Consider the following 22,796-nt stretch of genomic DNA (forward strand, 5'->3'; position numbering starts at 1 on the left):
TATTATTTAGCACTATTTTAGTAAGATTGAGGTACTCTTTCAAATGGTATCTCTCTTCTCAGGAATTTACTGCTTTGACACAATACCACCAGTAGGGCCCTTTGAATCACAGAAAGGCAGGAGTCAATTGCCAGCCTAACTCCAGAGGCTCCTGTTTGAGCTCCTTGGCATTGCCAGGCCACAGGACTCTGTCTCAGCTGTAGTGTCCTAAGGATGCCCAACGCCTCCCACAGTATTCCTTCAATAGCTCCAGGATTTTCATATATTTGGTACTAGAAAATTTATCTTCACTACATCCCTTTGAACATCTAAGCAAACCAAGCTTAATTCTTTTCTTGGGAGTAGTCTCTTTTCCTTTCTGGCAGTAATAACCTATTTTATAGATCAATATTAATAACTGAAATATTTTTTTATTTGCTCACCAATTATGTTGTAGGAATAATTAACCTCAGTCTTTAAATAAGTAAGTCTGCAGTGGTTTCAAGAAATCATTGCTATAATAACATGACCTAAAGCTTCCATAGCCAAGCGTGCCCTTAGAAATTAACAAGAATTTAGCTACTCAGAAAAAGATTTTAAAATGCCATCATAAGTCGGTTTTGTAGCTTTACTCAAAAGTATAATAGTAATTTTTAAAAATTACTGAATGTGCTCTGAATGCCTGAATTGTGTCAGGCCTCTGTTAGACCATAACACATGCATCACTTTATTTAATCTTCACAACAACCCTTCAAGGTTGGTCTGTTATTATACAGACTAGTGGCCCAGTGCACAAGTTCATGCACATTGAATGGAAATTAATTAGAAGAAATATTTTAATATCGCTATTCGCCCTTTCTCTATAATAGAAGTGTCAACCAAACTCACGATCAACAATGACAGATGGAAACACACATGTGCAATTGGCACCAGTGAGAGCTTTATTTGTAGAGAGAAGGAAACTGAGGCATGGCTGGCCAAATAAGAGGCCTAAGGTCACACACCTCGCAAATGAGGAACATAAATATAAACACAAATCTACCTGACCAAAAATCCAAAGTCTGGACCAATGTTCTTAATTGCCTCTTCTGGTGGAGAGGTTCCTGCATGTGTCTCAGAGAATTTCCAGAGTGAGACAACAAGATTTCTTTTAGTTCAACACTCTAGTTTCACAAATGTCGTCTCGATGACGTGCCCAAGATTTCACAGCTGAGCCAACTCTATAGACTTATAAGCCAGCATCTATCTCCACCGATGGAGATTTGGTTAAATTCAATCAATAAAAATCTTACTGATTAGAGCTAGCCAACATTTTAATATTTACATATTGTATAATGATTTATAATTCTTTCACAATTTAAAGTGATATTGGATTATTATTGATATTTGTGGATTAAATTCTCCCCTCTGAGAAAGAGTGAGAATAAAATTTTTACAAAAATTAACATTTTCTAGCATATACTGCACATCTATTATGGGCTTAGAAATTTTAAGTATATGTTTACCTACATCATCTCTAATCCTCATGATAAATAAGTAATACATAATATTATTTCCATTTAAAGTAAGAAATGAAAGCAGAACATTTAAGTAACTTGCCTAACATCACAAAACTAATGGTTAATAGGAAAATGTATTCTTATTTTTAACTAGAAAGGTAAAATTATTGTGGAAAAGTGAGAGTAATGTTCAAAAATACGCCCTAACCAGTTTGGCTCAGTGGATAGAGTGTCGGCCTGCGGACTGAAAGGTCCCAGGTTCGATTCTGGTCAAGGGCATGTACCAAAATACAAAGCATTCAACCAAAATCTCCCCTTGCTAAGAATAAGTAATGAGGGGAAGGTCTCTTCTCATCAGACAGACGTATGAAAACTCAACTCTGAAAGGCTAGAGAGTGCAATACTAATATTTTTAAAAAGATACAAAAATAATCTTACCTTATGATCTTTTTCAAGCTGTTGATTTAATTTCTTCCAACCTAATTTATCATAGTTAACTCTGTAATATCCAGTCATATTCAAATTTAAAATCACCCAGTCGTGATCAAAATTTGAAATTTGCATTTCAGGAAATAATTCTACAAAGAAATATGTGAAATGTTTGATGTGGTACATTTGAAAAATATTTCAATATATGTTTATACTATATTCTTTTAATTCTAAACAATAAATCCAATGAAACAAAAATTAAAGGAATTCATATATATATGTATATATATACATATCTTACCATATAATTACATTTTTTCACATTAATAGCTTTTGATTTGAAACTTTTCTTTAAATCTCTATGTTCAACAAGAATGATATCATACTTTAGTTTTAAACAGGATAGCTTTTCAAAAGCTAAATATTTCAACTTTTTATCCTTTATATTATATATATGCATGTATATATGTGAAGATATTTAAAAAATTTGTTACTTACTGCTGCTTTTATCTAGCCAGACTAAAGATTGTGTAGTTCCATTTTTCATCCAAAGAACAGGTACAATCCATGTATCACTTAGAAAAAATTTTAAATTCAGTTAATTTTCACATAAGAATGTAAGCACTGAGCCAATGTTAAATGAGATGATAAAATAACAGACAGAAATTGGTCATTCCCTCTGGATATGTAGGACTTGGCTTTTTATTATTCACTATTGATTTTACAAGCCAGTTTGGCTTTAGTTGTTGGTTTACTCTCTCTTGTTTTATCTTATAGATCAGTGGTTCTCAACCTGTGGGTCGCGACCCCTTTGGCGGGCCAACGACCCTTTCACAGGGGTCGCCTAAGACCATCCTGCATATCAGATATTTACAGTATGATTCATAACAGTAGCAACATTACAGTTATGAAGTAACAATGAAAATAATTTTATGGTTGGGTCACAACATGAGGAACTATATTTAAAGGGCCAGAAGGTTGAGAACCACTGTTATAGATTGACTTCTTAAAACTTAAGGTAGCTTCTAGGACTATCTTGTATCTGAAACTTTAAAGGCCTGTTTATAATAAATTATATCCACCTGGCCTGTTCAGAGGTTGTTCAAATGCTGCAGACAGACCCAAATCCGTCCTTGCCAAGAGAGGTAAAGAGAAATTTAAGAAGAAAAACTTGGCAAATATTTCAAAATACTTTTCTGCATCAAGCTTTCTCCCCATCTGAAAAATGTTCAGCATGAGTCAGCCAGATCATTCATATTTCCTGAATGCCAGCATTCTTTCCATGTTTGTGGACATGACCTGGATGAAGTAGCTGACCACAAGGAGGACATTAGTCATTTGAAGGGACGGACATGCTACTTGGAATTTGGGCAATATTTTTCAATCTGCTCAAATACTCACAAGTCTGGGTTCTCAAAGGCATTAAACTGAGGGTCTCTGTTTTACCTGATGACTAAGGCATAACTCTTCTCAAAAGACACAGTATATCACAGTGAGAAGAAATCTTTAGGTCTCTTGTTCCTCTCCCCTGGGGTTTTAAAGAAAGAGTAGGAGGGCCTGAAAAGTTTGGTGGTGGTATTTGAAAATTAATTACTCATTTGTGGCAATACTACAATGAGATGTAAGGATCAAAATTTTAGGAAAAACAGTTAAAAATTATCTAACAAATTAAGAAATAGGAGGGAAGGAGAAAATGATGAATACTAAGCCACTTTATACTCATTATTTCATTTTTACAACAATCTACTGGGATACCTGTTATTATGTTTATTTTATAGATAAGCCAATTAAAACTCAGAGAAATAAGACCTACCTAAGATTTGAAGTTTGGTGGAGTTCCTATTTGAACCCAGGCCTAACAGTATTGAAAGCCCATAATTCTAATGCTATAGGTAGGGGTACAAATACATATAGACATGCATGTGTGGACATGCACAAAACTATTCCTCAGACATAGTTACCATTTGGTACTGTTTCTAGAGAAAAGAAGATGACCTTGCAACACGATATCCGTTTCTCTTAACTAGCATGAGGTCATCTATGGCTCTAGCGTATTGCCTGTCACCCAGAATCCTGAGTAATTTGTTATTTCTGTCTGAAGGACAAAAAAGAAATACATAACACCCAAAGCTTTGGTCAATGATGTTGAGGAGAGGCACTGCCTTGAAATCTTAAAAGCAGGTCTCTGGCCTGGCTCAGGACATCGGGAGCTCTCCCTTATCCTAGCACCACAGGAACGTCCTACACGGAGTCCTAAGTCACCGTCCCAGAGTCACTCTGCAAAAAGGTGTAGCCAGCAGGGGTTATGCTTCCTCACCCACAGGCTGGTTTCCATTTGATCAGAACTCAACCCAAGGAAGGGAGAGACAGAGGAGCAAATCTACCTACTTGTGGGTTGGAAGAGTCTGATTTTTAACCTTTCCAAGATAAAATGGCTCCTGTTTCATGACGCCAGTAGATACATTTAAGGTGATAACTGGAAAACCACTCTGGTAGGTCCAACTGTCCATTATACTTTTTACTGTTGCTGGCAAAACAATTTTATTCTGGTCATCTATGGCCTGTTTTCAAAAAAACATCAGAAAAGCAGGTATTTATCTTCAAAATCTTTTGAGGTAGCAATCTCCTAAAAGAAACGACATAGCTATTCTATATAGTAATTCCCAGTGGGTGATATACCGGGCCAAATTCAGAACTCCCTTCAACGCTATACCTGAATGGTTCCTTAGTTTATTCACTCATTCACTCATTAAACATATATTTTTAGACCTAATATGTGCAGGCTCTGTTCTGGGCACTGGGAATACAGTATTGGAGACAAAAGAAACAGCCCGACTTAAGGGAGTTTCCCAAACAAGGTAAAACTGTTTTCCTGTGGCATTGCCATATAAGCCTGGCTGCCCCATCTTGTTGAACTCTATCATACAGAACAACTCAGCAAAAACATGTCAGGAAGTAGGCCAATACCATTTGAAAATGCCTCCAGAGATCATCTTGCTTAGCATTCGAGTAAGAAAATGTCTCCAAATATGACTGTAAAAATAGAAAAGTTAAGGTTAAAATAAATCACATCCTAAAGCAATTTACATTTATTGCCTTCCAGGTAACATTTTGTAAACTTACCTTAAGTGCACTGATAAATAAATTCTCACTCAGGAAACTAGAAAGCATCCGGACCATAGACGCTCCCTAAGACATAAGAAGTTGTCCATGATCTGAACAAAATTCAATATCTAAATACTGACACATTTCATTTCAACAAGCATTATGCTGGGCTGTGCTCCTGACTGCATTGTGCACTTTAGCTGAATAACTTCAGTTATTCTAAAACATTTTAATAAAATAGTAGACTGTCACTAATTAATAGGTACAAGGTGAACTAATGCCCTACATATAAAAAGTTCAGGGTACACAAAATGTTTTAAAGTTATATATATATATGGCAAAAATAAATTTGTACCAAATAGAAGTGTCTAGGTCTAAGTGTCTAAGTCTATTCATAATGGTAGATGGTACTGAGCACCTAAGATGTGCTTTATTAATATTTACCAGATAATAATTGATTTAACCACATTTTCTGAAATCTATCTACTGAATAAAATTAGGGTTATTTGTATCAAAAGTTATACAATAGCAAATTAGCTTATGAACCTTGGAATCTATTTTATGCAACTTTCTGCAAGAGTTCAGAACAAGAGGAAATATATGACTGATTTTACCTTATTGTAAGTAAATATGTCAAAGAGCTCACTTATTTCACTAATTTCTGTGAAATTTTCCACCTTCATGGATACAGCTCGTGACACCAGGGAGTGATCTTCTCTGAGAACATCATGTAAAAGGTTAGAAAAAAACACTTCATTCTAAAAGGAAACGATTGAGCCACATTAAGTTCTGAGGTGTCACAGAAACACAAAGTTCAATGTTCCCAAAATACTTTAAAAAACTGGCACTGAAGAAGGGAAAAACAATAATTGAGAAGTGCTCTGTGAGCTACAATATGCCAAATAAGCAAGAATTCCATGAGTAATAAAATTCTAGGATACTTTCCTTCCCATTCAGTGTCTTTCTTTATTTCAATTTTTAAAAAATCAATTACAAGAGCTCCATATACCTTTTTCCTAAGGAGGTTCCTGGGGGGTGGGGTGAGGGGGAGAATAGTATCTCTTGGTGGTTTTAATCCTCTAGAATTTTATAGAGAATTATTAAAATCTAATATTAATCTAATTACTAATAGCAAACCCTTAAGATCAATCAGTATCTCTTTCATGGGCATTCATAAACCAAAAGCATGCCATATTTATAAATTCAAAAGAATGCTGATATAATAATTTGTAATTGGAAGTAACAGATTGGATATAAAAGTTTATATATAACTTATACATTATAAGAAGGCAATTTGTTATATTTTAATAAGAAGTACAGAACTCTATAAAAGACTAAATCTCTCTGACCCATGACAAGGGCCATTTCTTTCTGAAGAAAAGCTGAAAGGATAACCAAAGTATAGCCAAGAGGTGCATGAGGTAGATGAGCCAAAGAAGGAACAATGGAGAGTTGCAGGAATAGCATACCCTGGAGAGCCCCTGATAATCCACATGAAGCCTCTTTTGGGGGTCCTATATTGACTCTCTCACCCCTGGTCAGTGTCAGATAAACTTTCAAATTCTGCCCCACTTCCATTAGCCTATGTTCCAATCATCATTCTCCCATTAGCACAGTATTTTTAGATTTATTAATACCATTGATTAGGCTCTTATCAAACTCTGAGAAAGCCTATCATTTAGGGCAATGCATCACAATAAAGACAATCTTTAATGTCAATAAAGATCATCTGGGGATTTTGTCAATTGGTCTGGGGTGGGGCCTATATTTTAACCAGATGCCGCTGACATTGCTAATTTGAGAATCACACTTTGAGTCACAAAAATTTAGGGGCAACATCTACATAAGTCTGATCTTATTCATTAAATATAGGTTTTATTAATTTAACACTCAAGAGTTCTGCATCTGCATATGGTTCTCTGATTTTCCTTCTCAATTTCAATCTAATGACTAGATTAAAAGTCCATGATCTCTCAAAGATTATTGAAATAAGGCCTTAAGCTTAAAAAAATTTTTTTTCAAAGCTTATGCTAATTTTCTCAAGTGCCAGGATCTGATGCTCTTCTAGCAAGGATTGTATTCACTCTGCTGCACAATAATTGAGAAATGTAAGCTCAGAAAAGAGTAATTAAGAACCAATGATGGCCCAAACCAGTTTGGCTCAGTGGATGGAGCGTCGGCCTGCGGACTGGGGGGTCCCAGGTTCGATTCCGGTCAGGGGCGTGTGCCTTGGTTGCGGGCACGTCCCCAGTGGGGGATGTGCAGGAGGCGGCTGATCGATGTTTCTAACTCTCTCTCTCTCTCTCTCCCTTCCTCTCTGTAAAAAAGTCGATAAAATATATTTTTTTTAAAAAAAAAGAACCAATGATGAAAAAAATAACTAAATGATACAAAAAGAGCTAAGCTTACCATCTAAGTTTCAAAAACACCACTAATATGTTTTCATCAAATTTCCCAGATTTGACAATACCTTAGCCATTTTAGTTGCATTAAGAGGTACTGAACAGGGTAAAATTTTAAAAATGGGCAGAAAACCTGAATAGACATTTCACCAAAGAGGGTATACAGATAGCTAATAGACATATGTAAAGATGCTCAACAACACTAATCATCAAAGAAATGCAAATTAAAACCACAATGAGATACCACTCCACACCTGTCAGAATGGCTATCATCAGTAAATCAACAAACAACAAGTGTTGGTGAGGATGTGGAGAAAAGGGAAACCTTGTGCATTTTGGTGAGAATGTAAATTGGTGCAGCCACTATGCAAAATATTATGGAGGGTTTTTTAAAAAATTAAAAATGGAACTGCCTTATGACCCAGCAATTCCACTTCTGGGAATATATCCAAAGAAACCCAAAATACTAATTTAAAGGAATATATATATCCCTATGTTCATTGCAATAGTCAAGATATGGAAGCAACCCAAGTGTCCATCAATAGACAAGTGGTACATATACACAATGGAATATTACCAGGTCATAAAGAAAGAATGATATCTTACCATCTGTGACAACATAGATGAACCTAGAGGGTATTATACTAAGTGAAATACGTAAGTCAGAGAAAGACTAATACCAGATGGTTTCACTTATATGTGGAATCTAAGTGACAAAATAAACTAATGAGCAAAACTGAAACAGTCTTATAGAAACAGAGAACAGACTGATGTTTGCCACAGGGGATGGAGTTGGAGGGCTGGGTGAAAAAGGTGAAGGGGTTAAGAAGCACAAATTGGTAGTTACAAGACAGTCACAGGGATGCAAAGCGCAGCATAGGGAATAGAGTCAATAATCCTATATAATAAAAGGCTAATATGCAAATCGACTGAACGGCAGAATGACCAGTTGCTATGATACACACTGACCACCAGGGGGCAGACACTCAACACAGGAGCTGCCCCCTGGTGGCCAATGTGCTCAACCAGAAGCTGGGCGGTGCTCAGGATGTCTGACTGACAAAAAGTGTGCCTAACCCGGCAGTTGGACATCCTCCAAGGGCTCCCAGACTGCAAGAGGGTTCAGGCCAGGCTGAGGAACACCCCCCCCCCCCCCCCCGCCGCCTGAGTGCACAAATTTTGTGCACTGGGCCTCTAGTATTGTAATAATATTGTAACTATATATGGAACCAGGCGGGTACTGAGAAAATTGGGAGAGAACACTTTGTAAAGTATATGGCTGTATAACCACTATGCTGCACATCTGAAATTAATAAAAATAATGTTGCATGTAAACTGTTATTGAAAATAAAATTTAAAAAGAACATAGAGAGTAAATCTAATTATTTTTTGGGAATGGAACTTCTTTATTGACTCTAAGCATAGAGGTTTAGAGTATATGGATAGGGCTTTTGAAGAAAACTAAGATTTACTACATGTATATAAAGTTTATATATATGAAAAGAGTCATATACACACACACACACACACACACACACACACACACACACACACACACACACTGGCTCCTTGAGAGCAAGAACACTCCCGGGTGCTTTCTCTGCAGAGCACGGTGGTTAAAGGCATGGGCTTTGCAGTCAGAGAATTTGGAATTGCATCTCACCTTTGATATTTAATAACTCTGAAACCTTGCACTTAATGCTTCCATGCCTGTTTCCTTAACTATAAAATAGAAAAAATAACAACTACATTCAGATGATTGTTTTGAGGATTTAGATGATGTGTGTATAGAATTCACAGTACCTGGCACTTAAGTCCGAAGTGCTCAGTTAATGGCAAAGACCATATTACTGTTGTCACTCTCATCATTACCCTAGTCATTAGACTAGATCCAGACAACTGGGTTATAATCACAGTTCTGTCCCAATCAGGAAAATGAACTTGGAAAGTCAGTTAACCTTTTGATACTTCTTTCTGCTGAACTATATAATAATGTCCAATCCAAGGGAGAAAGAACAGAGGCACCACAGAGCAGCTGGACTGCAGGGTTGTGGGCATTTTATAGGATATCTGAAAAGGGGAGAGTAGGTGCATGGAACTGGGACATTCAGCGGTTGCTATATCAGTGCTTCCCAGAAACCATGATTTCACAAACAGATGCAAAAAAGTTTTTTTTTAAGTCTGTAGGGCTAAGACAGGTTTGTCAACTTTTTATTCTACCATCTTTTAAAAAATATATTTTTTTATTGATTTCAGAGAGGAAGGGAGAGGGGAGAGAGAGATAGAAACATCAATGAGGAGAGAGCATCATTGATTGGCTGCCTCCTGCACGCCCCCTACTGGGGATCGAGTCCGCAACCTCAGCATGTGCCCTTGACCAGAATTGAACCCGAGACCCTTTAGTCCACAGGCCAACGCTGCATCCACTGAGCCAAACCAGCTAGGGCACTACCATCTTTTTAATCAACAAAAACCAAACATTATCTATGTACCATCACCATCCTTTCATAAAAGAAGGCAAATTTTATTACCAATACATTCTTACAAACTCCTTCAAAGTGAAGAAATTTAGCCTGTAAGGAGGAGCTGGCCAGTGGAGATCAACATTTCAAATAACAATCCATTATTTGAATGAGTGGGGGTGGGGAGAGGACAAGAGGACAAGAATCCAGCCTGGGAACCACTTGGGAGGGGAGATGAGGGAGAGGCTGGCAGAGAGCAGCAGGAAGAGCTGCCCTAAGGATCAGAGAGGTGGCGGGAGGCAGGACCAGAAGAGAAGAAAGGGCCTCTGGTTTGTTATAAAGGGGTGAGGTCTGTGTCAAAGCATATTAAATTTAAACACGTAAACATCTAAGTAAAATAAAGTCAATTTAGCTGTATCATGACATCCTGAAAGCACTACCTAATTACTCTAAATAAATTATCAAAAATATAACTTAGAGTTGAAATAATCAGAATTGCCTATCCATAAATTTATGCTTTTTTTCATATTACCAGTTACTCAAAAGAGCAAAATAATATGAGCTATAATATATAAACATCAGCTATATAATATATACTAGAGGCCCGGTGCACAAAATTCATGCACCGGCCTGCATCCTCTAGATGTCCACGACCCCTTGGGGGATGTCCACCCTCACAATCCAGGATCCCTTGCTCCTTACCGCCTGCTTGCTCGCTCCTTATCACTTGACTTGCTGCTCCTTAGCGCTGCCAAGGAGGCGGGAGAGGCTCCCGCCACCGCTGCTGTGCTTGCCAGCCATAAGCCCAGCTTCTGGCTGAGTGACGCTCCCCCTGTGGGAGCGCACTAACCACCGGGGGGCAGCTCTTGCGTTGAGCATCTGCCCCCTGGTGGTCAGTGCTCATCATAGCGACCGGTCATTCTGGTCGTTCCACTGTAATAGTTGCTTAGGCTTTTATTATATAGATTACATATCAACTATATTATATGTGAAATTATTTGTACTATTTTAAATATATAATATAGCATATCACTTATCATTAAAGGCATAGACCACTGATCATAACTGCTTTAAAATTTAGGTTAGGTAGGAATAAGTGAAAATAACCTAAAATCAAATAATAGGAAAAGATTATACACATATACCTTATAAGGTTATATAATAACATGTTAGGCAACCCTTTAAAAACCTTGTTTTCAAAAATAATTAATGATTTGTGGAAATGCTTTTGATATCATTTGAAGTTAAAAAAGGCATTATGCATTTCTGTGTAATTCCCACTTTTATGAATATTTACAATAAATAAGCCTAGGAAAAGAAAATACATTAAAAAGATAACACTGATCATCTCTGGTATTACAGATAATGTAGTATTACTTATATTTTACACATTTTCAACAATAACTATGCATTACTTTTATAAGTAGGAGAAAAAATTACAAGTAAATTTGACAGACATACTTACTCCTGAGAGTTTAGGATTGAAGTAATTAACTACTCCAAACTCAAAATGAGATGCAAATCCTTCATTGAGCCAGATATTGTTCCACCAACTCATGGTAACCAAGTTTCCAAACCACTTTTGAAAATGGAAAAGAAAAGAGTTTTCTTAAATTTAATTTAGGTAATATTTCTTGAAATTGCATGTTAAATAAATGTAGAATCAAAGACAAACTTCATTTGCTATCAATAAAACAGGAATCCAGAAAACATGTTTTAACATGAAGAAATATTAGTCATGCGCTCATTTCCATGAAATAATTATTTCACATTCAAAGATTGAAAGCAATTTTTGTTTTAATGTGATGTTCAAAAATAATGAAAGCCAGAGGAACATTTCTTAAACTGTCCACTTTGCCCATAAGTTAAATAAAGCAGAAGTTCTAAATGTCATGTAATACCTACTAATTACAGCATCTTATACTCTAAATAAACTACAGCAGGATTTGGCTGTAAGCAGTTATTATGTTTTAAAAATATGATTTGATCTGTGCTGTGTACAAATCACTCAAGTAATCCTGTTCTGCAAAATGGCACCACTATCATTATTTTCTATTTGAGCTTAATAGAAAGAAAGTGTCAAACAGATGATGAATAGAATCAGGAAAGAAAAACACAATAATTTCCAAGACCAACAAATCCACACCCTAGTATTTAACCAAATTATTAGAACAGCTGTGATGTGCTAAGAGTTAGCCTGTATTCCAAAACAATGTGTCACTTAGGATATAATAAAAAATGACACCTTGGGTGACTGAGCAAAACTTGTGGAAGTGTGTGTTGACTGTGTAACAGGGTGTTTGTTATTCAACCCCAGTAAATCACTTTCCCAAAATTTCTTATGAATCTATGTAACAAAATAATTTCATAGTTTAGTTATTTCTTTCTTGACTGGCTTGTATGAATGGAGTCAAGGTCAAAAGGCACATACGAAAATTTCCATCAAACCAAATTTCCATCAAACTGAACTTCTCAAACCACAACATGAAAGTATATAGTTCTAATGTAATGAGCTTTGTTTACACCAGTTTTGGGGATGCAGCTCGAGGATTAATTATCACTCATCTCATTGACACTAATATATTGTATATATTCCTTTAACCTCTCTTCCCCCACCCCCACCCCAAAAAAGAGCTTGTAACAACCTACTGATGAAATGTGGATATCTTTCCGTAACCTTTTATGAGGTACCTTACTTTGAGATGGCATGAAAACAAATAATCATAGCTCTACTTGTCTTATTTTTCCTGAAGGGAACTTTTCAGAGCAAGTTAATCCTTGGATGTAAATAGCAAATCCTCCAATGGACTGAAAGGTCTCATCACTGTGATCCATCAACAACTGTTCAGATCTACTCAGGATGTGATTACATAAAGCCTCCCTTGTTTTTCTCATGATATATATATATATATATATATATATATATATATATATATATATATATATATATATATATATATATATTGGAGAGGGCAGAAGGGAGAGAAGGAGAGAGAAACATTGATCAGCTGCCTCCTGCATGCGTCCTACTGGGGATTGAGCCCACAACCCAGACATGTACCCCTACTGGGGATCAAACCTGCAACCTCTAGCTGCATGAGAAGACATTCAACCAACTGAACCACACTGGCCACGGCTCCCATTTTATTTTTTAAATATTGTATTTTTTAGAAAGAGGGGAAGGAAAAGGGAGAGAGAAACATCTATGTGAGAGTGAAACATCGATTGAATGCCTTCTGCATGCCCACTACCAGGGATAGGCTGCAATCCAACCAACTGACCCATACTGGCCAGGACTCTCATTGTCCCATTTTTTGAATAAATTTTTAAAATTTGGTGTATGGCAGGTGTTGTTGTTTTACTTTTTTTACTTTGTGTTTTGCTATTTTTGGTAGAGCAGCTGGGAAACATCTTCATGTGAAATAAGAGAAAACATTTTACCACGTGCCTGATGCCCAATCTCGTGGGAGACAATGTGGGAGATCACCGTCTTTTTTTCTGTTAGTTGCTCATCTGGTTTCAGCAACAATAATGACTCATCAAATATCAGTAATCCCCAATTTTCCATTGCACGGTTGTCAAAAGTAGGCAAAGCAATCATATCTGAATGGAATTCAATGGAGGAAACAATAGAATCATTCTTTCAAAAAATTTGAGATTTTCAGTTATAAATATCTCAAAGTTAAATCATATAAATACTGAAAAAATACAAGTAAATATGCATAATCTGAGAGTAGACTTTAAAGACAAATACCAAAGACAGAAGCCAGAAAATAAATTGTTTTTATTATATAAAAACCAAATACTTTTAATGAAGGACTTATATCCAAAATATACGAAGATCTCTTAAAAGTCAACAATAAGCAAATAAATAACTTTATAAATTTGGCAAAAGATCAAAACAGACATGCCACTAAAGAATATATACCTGCCTTAACCAGTTTGGCTCAGTGGATAGAGCGTTGACCTGTGGACTCAAGGGTCCCAGGTTCGATTCCGGTCAAGGGCATGTACCTTGGTTGTGGCACATACCCAGTAGGGAGTGTGCAGGAGGCAGCTGATTGATGTTTCTCTCTCATCGATGTTTCTAACTCTCTATCCCTCTCCCTTCCTCTCTGTAAAAAATCAATAAAATATATTTTAAAAAAATAAAAGAATATATACCAATGAAAAATAAGCATATGAAAAGAAGTTCTACATCATATGTCATTAGGAAATTGCAAATTAAAACAATAATAAAACAAAAACAACGAGATACCACTACACACCTATTAGGATGGCTAAAATCCAAAACACACCACCAAATGTTGGAGAAGATTTGGAACAACAGAAACTCTCATTATTGCTGGTGGTACAGTCACTTTGGAAGAAAGTTTGGTGATTTCTGATAAAGCTAAATATAGGCTGACCATACAGTCTAGCAACTGAGCTTCTAAGTATTTACACCCCTAGTTGAAGATTTATGCCCACACAAAAACTTGCACACACATGTTTATTGCCTCTTTATTGCCCAAAATGAAAAGCAACCAAGATGTCCTTCAAAGGCCAATGGATAAACAAAATGTTGGACATCCATACAATAGTGTATTATTCAGTTATAAAAAGAAATGATCTATCAAGCTATGGGAAGTCGTGGAGAAATCGTAAATGTATATTACTAAGTAAAGGAAGCCAGTCTAAAAATTCTACATATGGTATATGGGAACTCTCTAAAAAATAAAGTCTATTTAAAATTAAACATTTAGTTCACTAAAAGACACCATAAACAAATTTGAAAGGCAAACCACAAACTGGGAAAAGTATATATCACAACTAGACAATATATTTTTAGTAAATAATTCTGACAAATTAAAAAAATATATGAATAATTCACTAAAGAAATAATTCAAACAGCCAAAAATCTTACTAAAATGTTCAACTTCTTTACTTCTCAAAAAAACAAAGATTAAAATAATGGTATAACTTAATCTTTTAAATGTATGAGAAGCTTACTAATTAGTACTGGTTAGCATTAGTATTAATAATTAGTTATAGGAAAACTGGCACATGGCTTGCTGGTGAGGTGTCTTTCGGAAGCAATCCAGCAAAATGCTTCATAATCTTTAGAAATGTTCCTACCTTTTCACTAAATCATTCAACTTTTGGAATCTATACTAAGGCAAATATCCCATATATTTGTAAACATTTTCTTACAAGGATTTTCTGTAGTGTCCTGAAAGCAGTCCCCCCAAAGTGGTAGAAGCAGTCCAAATATTCAACCACTGAGGAGTAAATAAAGTAGTTTGTCAAGTTGAATATGTAGGTATTCTATGTCTTTAAAATGACAATAAATAATAGCCTGGCTGGTGTGGCTCAGTGGTTGAGCATTGAGCCATGAACCAGGAGGTCACAGTTTGATTTCCAGGCAGTGTATATGCCAGGGTTGTGGACTCGATCCCCAGCAGGGGACATGCAGGAGGCACCCAATCCATGATACTCCTCATAGTTAATGTTTCTATCTCTCACTCCTTCTCCCTTTCTCTCTCTGAAATCAATAATAAACATATTTTAAATACAATAAAAGAGAATACTTAATTATCTGGATCATGTCAATACATTTTGTTAAAAAACAAGGAAGCAAACAGAGAAAGACAGAGATCCAGACTGAGAGGCAATGGGACATACCCAAATTTCGGCCATGGTTATATCTGTGTGGCAGCATTGCAGGAGATTTTTCTTCTCTTTTATGTGTGTGTGCTTTCCCCTATTTTTCCAAATTTTCTACAGTGTTATCATTTATTACTTTTGTAACTAGAAGAACAATAAGTTTTTTTTATTTTCTTTTGCTACTAGAAGAAATCTCATTCGTACAATCTGTGCTACATCTGTCCAGTGAATGTTCTATGCTGTGCTAAATTCAATAATTTAAGTTGGCCTTATACAAGGTTGAAGTTGACAGTGTGTAGTAAAGTGTGTAACCAGGTCATTTCATAGCCTCCACAGATAATGCTCTATTATCTTGGGTCAAACTTAGTTGCCTTAGCCTAAGTTTCCCATTCTTCTAACCTTCCCTTTCCTTCACCCACTCCCATCCCACCACCAATGCATGACAAAGGAACAACATACATTTACATGATACCCTCACTCTAGAGAGAGAGAGAGAAAAAAACATTGAACAACTTTCTAAGCTGAGTGGCTCTTTAAGGACATACTGTATAGATCTATGAGAGATAAAATGTTTACATATTTCCTCAAGAATCATATTATCTTCACACATGATTCCAATTTTATATAGCAAAAATTCACAGATGGGACTCTTAAATCCTAATCCAATGACTCAAAACTAAAGAATATTTTTTTAAACCAATAAAACCTTACTAAAGGGAACTGAGTGACTCACGCAGGCCTGCTAAAAGAATCCAGAGCATTGCATTGCACACTTGCATTATGAGAGGAAAGTACTGGATGCAAGAGAGAAGGCAGGGTCTGGATGATGTGAGGCTGCTAGCGAGGGATCCAAAGCCTGAGAGCTCCTGGAAAACCTGCTGGGCACAGGACACCACATGAAGGAAGAGCAGACAGGCCTGCATGTTTTCAGGAGGGGATGAAACTAACCCCAAAATAGCAGCTAAATGGTGACAGTGGCTCCTTGGAGGCTCATCTGGATACAACCTCATCCCAGGGCCCCATAAAAGGAAAACAAGTGCATTGGAAGGGCAGATGACTCACCTGTTTTTGGAAGAGGATAACTAATATTAAATAAATCTTCCAGGAAAGAGAAGATGGGGCCTGTGATGTTCAAAGCAAAGTCTGCATTTCCATTTGCAATGGCGTCTTTCCGAGCCCAGATGCGTATCTACATAAAAACAATTGAGCAGTGATGCGAAAAAGCAGTATTGGAAAGTGGAAGCCTGCTTGCTCCAATTCCCTGATACTCTAGACCAGAGGTTCTCAACCTGTGGGTTGCAACCCCTTTGGCAGTCGAACGACCTTTTCACAGGGGTCGCCTAAATACATCCTGCATATCAGATATTTACATTACAGTTCATCACAGTAGCAAAATTACAGTTATGAAGTAGCAACGAAAATAATTTTATGGTTGGGGGTCACCACAACATGAGGGACTGTATTAAAAGGTCACAGGATTAGGAAGGTTGAGAACCACTGCTCTAGACTCTAGAGCCAAAGTCACACTGTTTCACAAGAAGCTACATAACAAAACATTTAAATGCATATGCACGCTGAGAAAAGCCCAGAAGGCTCTTCTCTGAGTTGTGAACAGTGGCTCCCCCAAAAAGTGTGTTATTTCAGTCTTTTGCAATAACATGTATAACTATTGTCACCCCAAAACAATCTGTGCCTACCTCCACGGAAAATGTAGCTTCTTTTTTTTTTTTAAATATATTTTATTGATTTTTTACAGAGAGGAAGGGAGAGAGATAGAGAGTTAGAAACATCGATGAGAGAGAAACATGGATCAGCTGCCTCCTGCACATCTCCTACTGGGGATGTGCCCGCAGCCCAGGTACATGCCCTTGACCGGAATCGAACCTGGGACCTTTCAGTCCGCAGGCTGACGCTCTATCCACTGAGCCAAACCGGTTTCGGCCGGAAAATGTAGCTTCTATGTTAGAGAGTAAGTGGGCACCTTGGGCCCTTATTTCCTGGTTCTAGACATATTTCCAATGTCCCAAAAAAGAATTGTGTGGTTAGTGAGGGTTATACAGTATGGTACACATTAAACAAATTTGAATCGTGCCAACTTAAAATGGTTTGTTAATGAAAACATTAATAGTCCCATCTTACTTTCAAAACTTAGAATATGGTTAATTTCCCTGATTTTAAAGAGTTCATCAAAAGTTTTATGATTTTATAGTTGTTGAAGCAAGTAAATTATATTCTCTGTTTATATATATAGTAGGTAAAAAGAAATCCCTGCCATGTTTTATTAGTTTAATGTAACCATGTTGTTTGGGCACTTGGAATTGATTTGCATAATTTTGGTGACTACTGTTGTTTTAACATTCATTATTATTTTAATTATATGAAATTATTTTATACCCCAAAACAATGCCATCTAAGCACTTTTTAATGGAGTTGCTAGTGTTAATGTTAAAGAACATGTATGAAACTCAATAACCCTGAAATGAAAAGGGAAGGGAATTAAAATAATTGTCCTGATGTGAGTACAGTTAATTTGAGAAAGATCTCTCTGCAAAACATTAGGGAAAATGCTAAGTAAATGAAAAACAGCATAACAATATTTGCAGATTACTGCCCTTCAAGAACACATTCACTTTACTTTGCTTTAATTTCTGCTAGAAAAATGTGTCTTGAAGCACGCACATTTTGAATTATGTAAGATCTTCAGGAATGCTCCCCTTTCACAGCATGTAACCACCTGCTTTTAAAGCCTTCTGCACTGATCCCCTGACTCCCTCCAACCTTCCCCTTGCTGCCGAGGTCTCATTACCCTCGGGAAAATGGGCCCAGGGCTCAGCCCTACTTCTACCCTCCCCAACTCTAGTTCTAACTTTTGCATCAACAGAAAGACTACTAACCCAAAGCGCACACTACTGAGTGACAAGAACAATCTCCTCTCCCCACATTCAAGATAATGAATGCATTTTAATTCATTTAATTATTTGGAAAATAATGGCAATAACAATTAAAGTCTCTATGTTAATTTTTAGTTTATAAAGCTCCTCCCATAAACTACCATTCCATAAGCCAAGAGGCAGGCAAATAATGGAGATTTCTAGCTGGGTGCGAGACGTGAGTGGCCCGGGTAGAGCAGCAAGGAGCACCTGGAGATGGAGCCATAAAGTTCCTTCAAAACCATAGCTAGTCCACCAGTGTGTTCCTGTGTGGCCCTCCCGATACACAGCCAACCTCAGCATCTAAGAGAGAGGCATGTCTTTGCACATACCCATGTGTGCTAAATTCTACTTAAAATGTGTTATCTCCAACCTTAATTCTGTGTTTCCTATGTTTATCCTCATGCCACACATTAATCACATTTTCAATTTCACTGTTTTCTCCTACTTGATGAGTAATTTTTATACAATCTCGGCATTATTCCAAGGGTACATTCTAGTTCTCCTGTAGAGTATACAGGACTCCTTCATTGTAGCACTGAGCCTTAGCCAAATGCAACATTCCACTGATAAACTCATCCCAAATTTCAACTTTCTGGCTGACAACATTACTTTCTTCGGCATTTCCTCTTTGCTTCTATAGCAGCTGGCCTTTTTGTAGGGGGAATCTTTCACTACGAAACAGATTTGATGCTTTTCTGAGACTTGTTCACTGTGCAAGTAGCATTGAGAGCAACAAGCCACTTGAGATGTGGATGCTGACAGAGCGCTTTGGGTCGCTCGTGTGCTCTGGAGCCCACTCCTTCATGTCAGACACAAAGCGTGTGCTTTCAAATCGTGCCTGAGTATATTGATGAATATAGATGTCATGAAGGTTCGACATGGCCAATCTTATATCTGTGAACATCAAGGATTTACCAGTGATTATTCAATCCAGAAAATCAGGCTGGAGCCAAGAGCTGAGGGAGATAACGAGCCGCTGTTTGCATCCAGCACGGTATTTCCAATTCATCATTAGTTAGGAGTGCAAAAGGAGTAACTATGAGTGATTCTCCCCCTGATGACAGACTTGGCTCATCTACAGCTTCCTTGTCTCCACAAGTAGGAGACAAAGTACGAGCCCAAGAGAGAGCCTCAGCCAGCTGTAGGGCCGAATCTTTCTCAGCCCAATCAAGTCAGTCTGACCAGAAAGAACCAGGACTACAGCAGTGGCCTTACTTGCCTCCACACTCTAGCATAGAGAGTGAACCAGTATACAAAGTGTTGGGTACTTCCCGCAAGGATTATTATGTAATGAGGATATCATTGGGAGAAAACTAGGTATTTCAGGACAGAGCACCTATTTTATACAAATCTGGGGAAGTGTTATGAGCTGCAGAGCTGAGGAAGCCAACAGCCCTGCTTCTCAGCAGAGATGGTATTTAACCTGCACGTTCCATCTCAACCACAGCACCGTTCCCAGCTGGGTCATGCTCATGCCACACTGAGTATCACCAGCTTCAAGGCTGAGTTATAGGGAGGTAAACAACAGGTAAACCTGAGCTTCAAGGCGCTAGTACGTCAGTTCTCCCTGTTCTCCCTTGTCCTTTGAAAGGCAGCAACAGCCTGGGAAGAGGGAGGTCTGAACTTGCCTTGAGTGGACTTAGTGTGTAGCCTTCCATGGAAAACCCTCCACAGAGCTATAGCGGGGATTATGTTTCATTCCTCAAAGTCACACTACGAGCTTGTAAAGGACTTGGGAAAAGTTGGAGTGAGTACCAGGAGGGGACGATGGGATGTGTAGCCATGCTCCCAGATGCAGAGAGAGTGAATGAACACTCTGCAGCCCGTACAAAGATACCCTTACCTGGAGACACTTCCTTACTCACCTCCTTGCCCCTTTCAGTTCTGTTGACATGGTCATAGTCACATATGACAAATGCAGCTAAATAAGTTGGCATGCGGGGTGTGGTGTGAAAGGTGGTAACTGTCCATTTGCTTCCATTCACATCTTTTTCAGACTGACCTGGAGAAATTTATTTTAGTCCAAAATCACCATAAACCTAAGTAACAATATCTACCTTTAAATTAATTTGTCAAGTTGACTGTCACCTGGCTACTTCTTCCCAACTATGTCCCACAGTCTAGCAGTTTGGATTTCTCTAACCCTAACTTATCAAGACCACATTGGGAAGATCTAAGGACAGCATCTTAGTCCTGAATTAGTATGTTGAGTGACTGGTCTTGACTGAGTGCCACATCCATGAGCACTCTAAGTTAGGCCCCATGTAGAGACTAGACATTGGGTGGTGAGCACACAATGCAATAAACAGATGATGTATTATAAAACTGTATACCTGAAACTTATATAATGTTATTAACCAATGTTACCCCAATAAATTTAATTTTTAAAAAGAAACAGGATTTATTATCTCCAAAATGTGGGTGCCACCACATATCCCATGTGACTGATCTTCCTAATTATAATACACTACCAGCATATTGCATAGAAAAGCTATTGATTTAAAAGCTATTACAGAGTTAAGTAGATATATACTATATATATATGGAGAGAGAGGGAGAGAGAGAGAGGAAACATTACTTACGTAGCTTTGGCATGTTGGAGAGAGCCACATAACTTGGATGATGAATAATTGTAATATTAAAAGTTGCTTTCAGAGCTGGTTCATCAAAACAAGGGAAAACATTCCTGGCAAATGTTGGTTCCATCTGAGATGCTAACAGGGCCCTAAAATACATTTTAGGGGAAAATCTATTTATTTTTATCTCAAACTAGTGGGAGAAAAAACTACTGAGGTATTATGACTTATAATTATATACAGGAAGGAGCTATAATGTTTTCCCCTCATTTCCTTTGCTGCCCTCCCCATAACACACACACACTGCAATTCTCACAAGACCAAAATACAAAAGAACTATTTAATTTTCAACCACAAAATAATATTTACTTCATTACATCATATGCCTTTAAAACCTTTTACAAACAAAATAGGAACAAAAATAACAAATATGCAATGCCAGGCTTTTGAAAACCAAGTACTTTTTAAAATGGAATTATTGTTTTGGGAATGGTCTATTGCTTTTATCTTCCATTGAAATGCAAATCAGCTGAAGCATGTCTATATTTTTATCTTTTGCTCACATGTTCCCTCTTCTTCCTGGTTGAAACATACAAAATGTTTTATTTTGAACATTCTTGAGGGATAAACAATGTAAGTAAATGCTTAAACAAAACAACCTGCATTTTACTTTTTGAATTATCCTATATATGGATAGATTGATCAAATCCCTTACTGCTCCTTCCCCAAATCTCCATGGAAAACTACAAAAAATGCCATTATCCCACTGTGCACCAGTGATTTATAGGGAAAAGCTTAGGACAAGAGTACCCTGAGCAAACAAGGTTCACCCTTGTAAAAACTCCCTGCGTCTAACAGGTGGGTCCTAGCAAACAACCTTTTCCTCAGAATAAATCTGCAGTCTCGTTGTCCCATTTTCCCAGACTCCTGACCTGGCAACCTACCTATATATATAAAAGGCTAAGTGACCATCCAACTGTCCGACCATTCAACCAGCTGGTACCTATGATGCACACCGACCACCAGGGGCAAACACTCAATGCAGGAGCTGCTGACTTGGCAGTGGCAGTTCTCGGGTGTCGCACTCCGGAACCAGAGAGGAGGGAGCCCCATTTCTCGCAGGGCCCGCACGATTCCACCTTAGGCTGTGGGTTATGTTGTTACTGGGGTACTGTTGGCCCTGAGTCTGATTTACTATTAAAATAATTTGTATTTGAATTTTATAATACTATATCACATATACTATTTTGACATGTAATTTTCTGCAGTAATGTAATTACCACACAAATCTTTCTTCTAATTAATTTCCTTTCCATGTGCACATACAAATCCGTGCACCGGGCCACTAGTTTTTAGATAACAATCGTGGAGGCTATATTCCTTTTCTCTCCTGAGGTCCTGAGACCAAATGTCTCTAGCATTTACTCTTGCTTCAGGCCCCATTCTTAGGTAAGTGAGACATGAATTAAACAAAGGTATCTCAAGAGAGCATGGCCCATCCATCACCTACCTCTGTGGATTCCTCCTGTAGTGGTAAGGCCCTTGCTCACATAGAAATTCACACAGCTTTAGGAAGGACACACACAAAAGTTGGCATGTTCAAAAACTTCTCACAGTCAACTAATTTGATGTGTTCATAACCTCACTGTGACAAAAATAAAATTTTTAAAAAATATATATTTTATTGATTTTTTTACAGAGAGAGGAAGGGAGAGGGATAGTTAGAAACATGGATGAGAGAGAAACATCGATCAGCTGCCTCCTA

At 37.5% G+C, this 22,796-nt stretch overlaps 1 protein-coding gene across 1 annotated transcript in view; it reads right to left on the reverse strand.

Annotated features, from left to right (window-relative positions):
* Positions 1-22,796, reverse strand: part of LVRN (laeverin) — a 63,118-nt gene that overhangs the window by 21,568 nt on the left and 18,754 nt on the right. The window contains exons 2-12 of the mRNA XM_059693838.1: positions 21,038-21,180; positions 20,321-20,457; positions 16,585-16,711; positions 13,325-13,479; positions 11,342-11,455; positions 5,627-5,770; positions 5,031-5,096; positions 4,875-4,940; positions 4,296-4,468; positions 2,406-2,482; positions 1,917-2,056 (exon numbers count right to left, since the gene is read on the reverse strand). Coding sequence (XP_059549821.1) covers positions 1,917-2,056; positions 2,406-2,482; positions 4,296-4,468; positions 4,875-4,940; positions 5,031-5,096; positions 5,627-5,770; positions 11,342-11,455; positions 13,325-13,479; positions 16,585-16,711; positions 20,321-20,457; positions 21,038-21,180 — 1,342 coding nt within the window. The remainder of the gene's footprint in view (positions 1-1,916; positions 2,057-2,405; positions 2,483-4,295; positions 4,469-4,874; positions 4,941-5,030; positions 5,097-5,626; positions 5,771-11,341; positions 11,456-13,324; positions 13,480-16,584; positions 16,712-20,320; positions 20,458-21,037; positions 21,181-22,796) is intronic.

The sequence above is a fragment of the Myotis daubentonii genome, chromosome 4 (assembly GCF_963259705.1).
Source record: "Myotis daubentonii chromosome 4, mMyoDau2.1, whole genome shotgun sequence".
NCBI lineage: Eukaryota > Metazoa > Chordata > Mammalia > Chiroptera > Vespertilionidae > Myotis > Myotis daubentonii.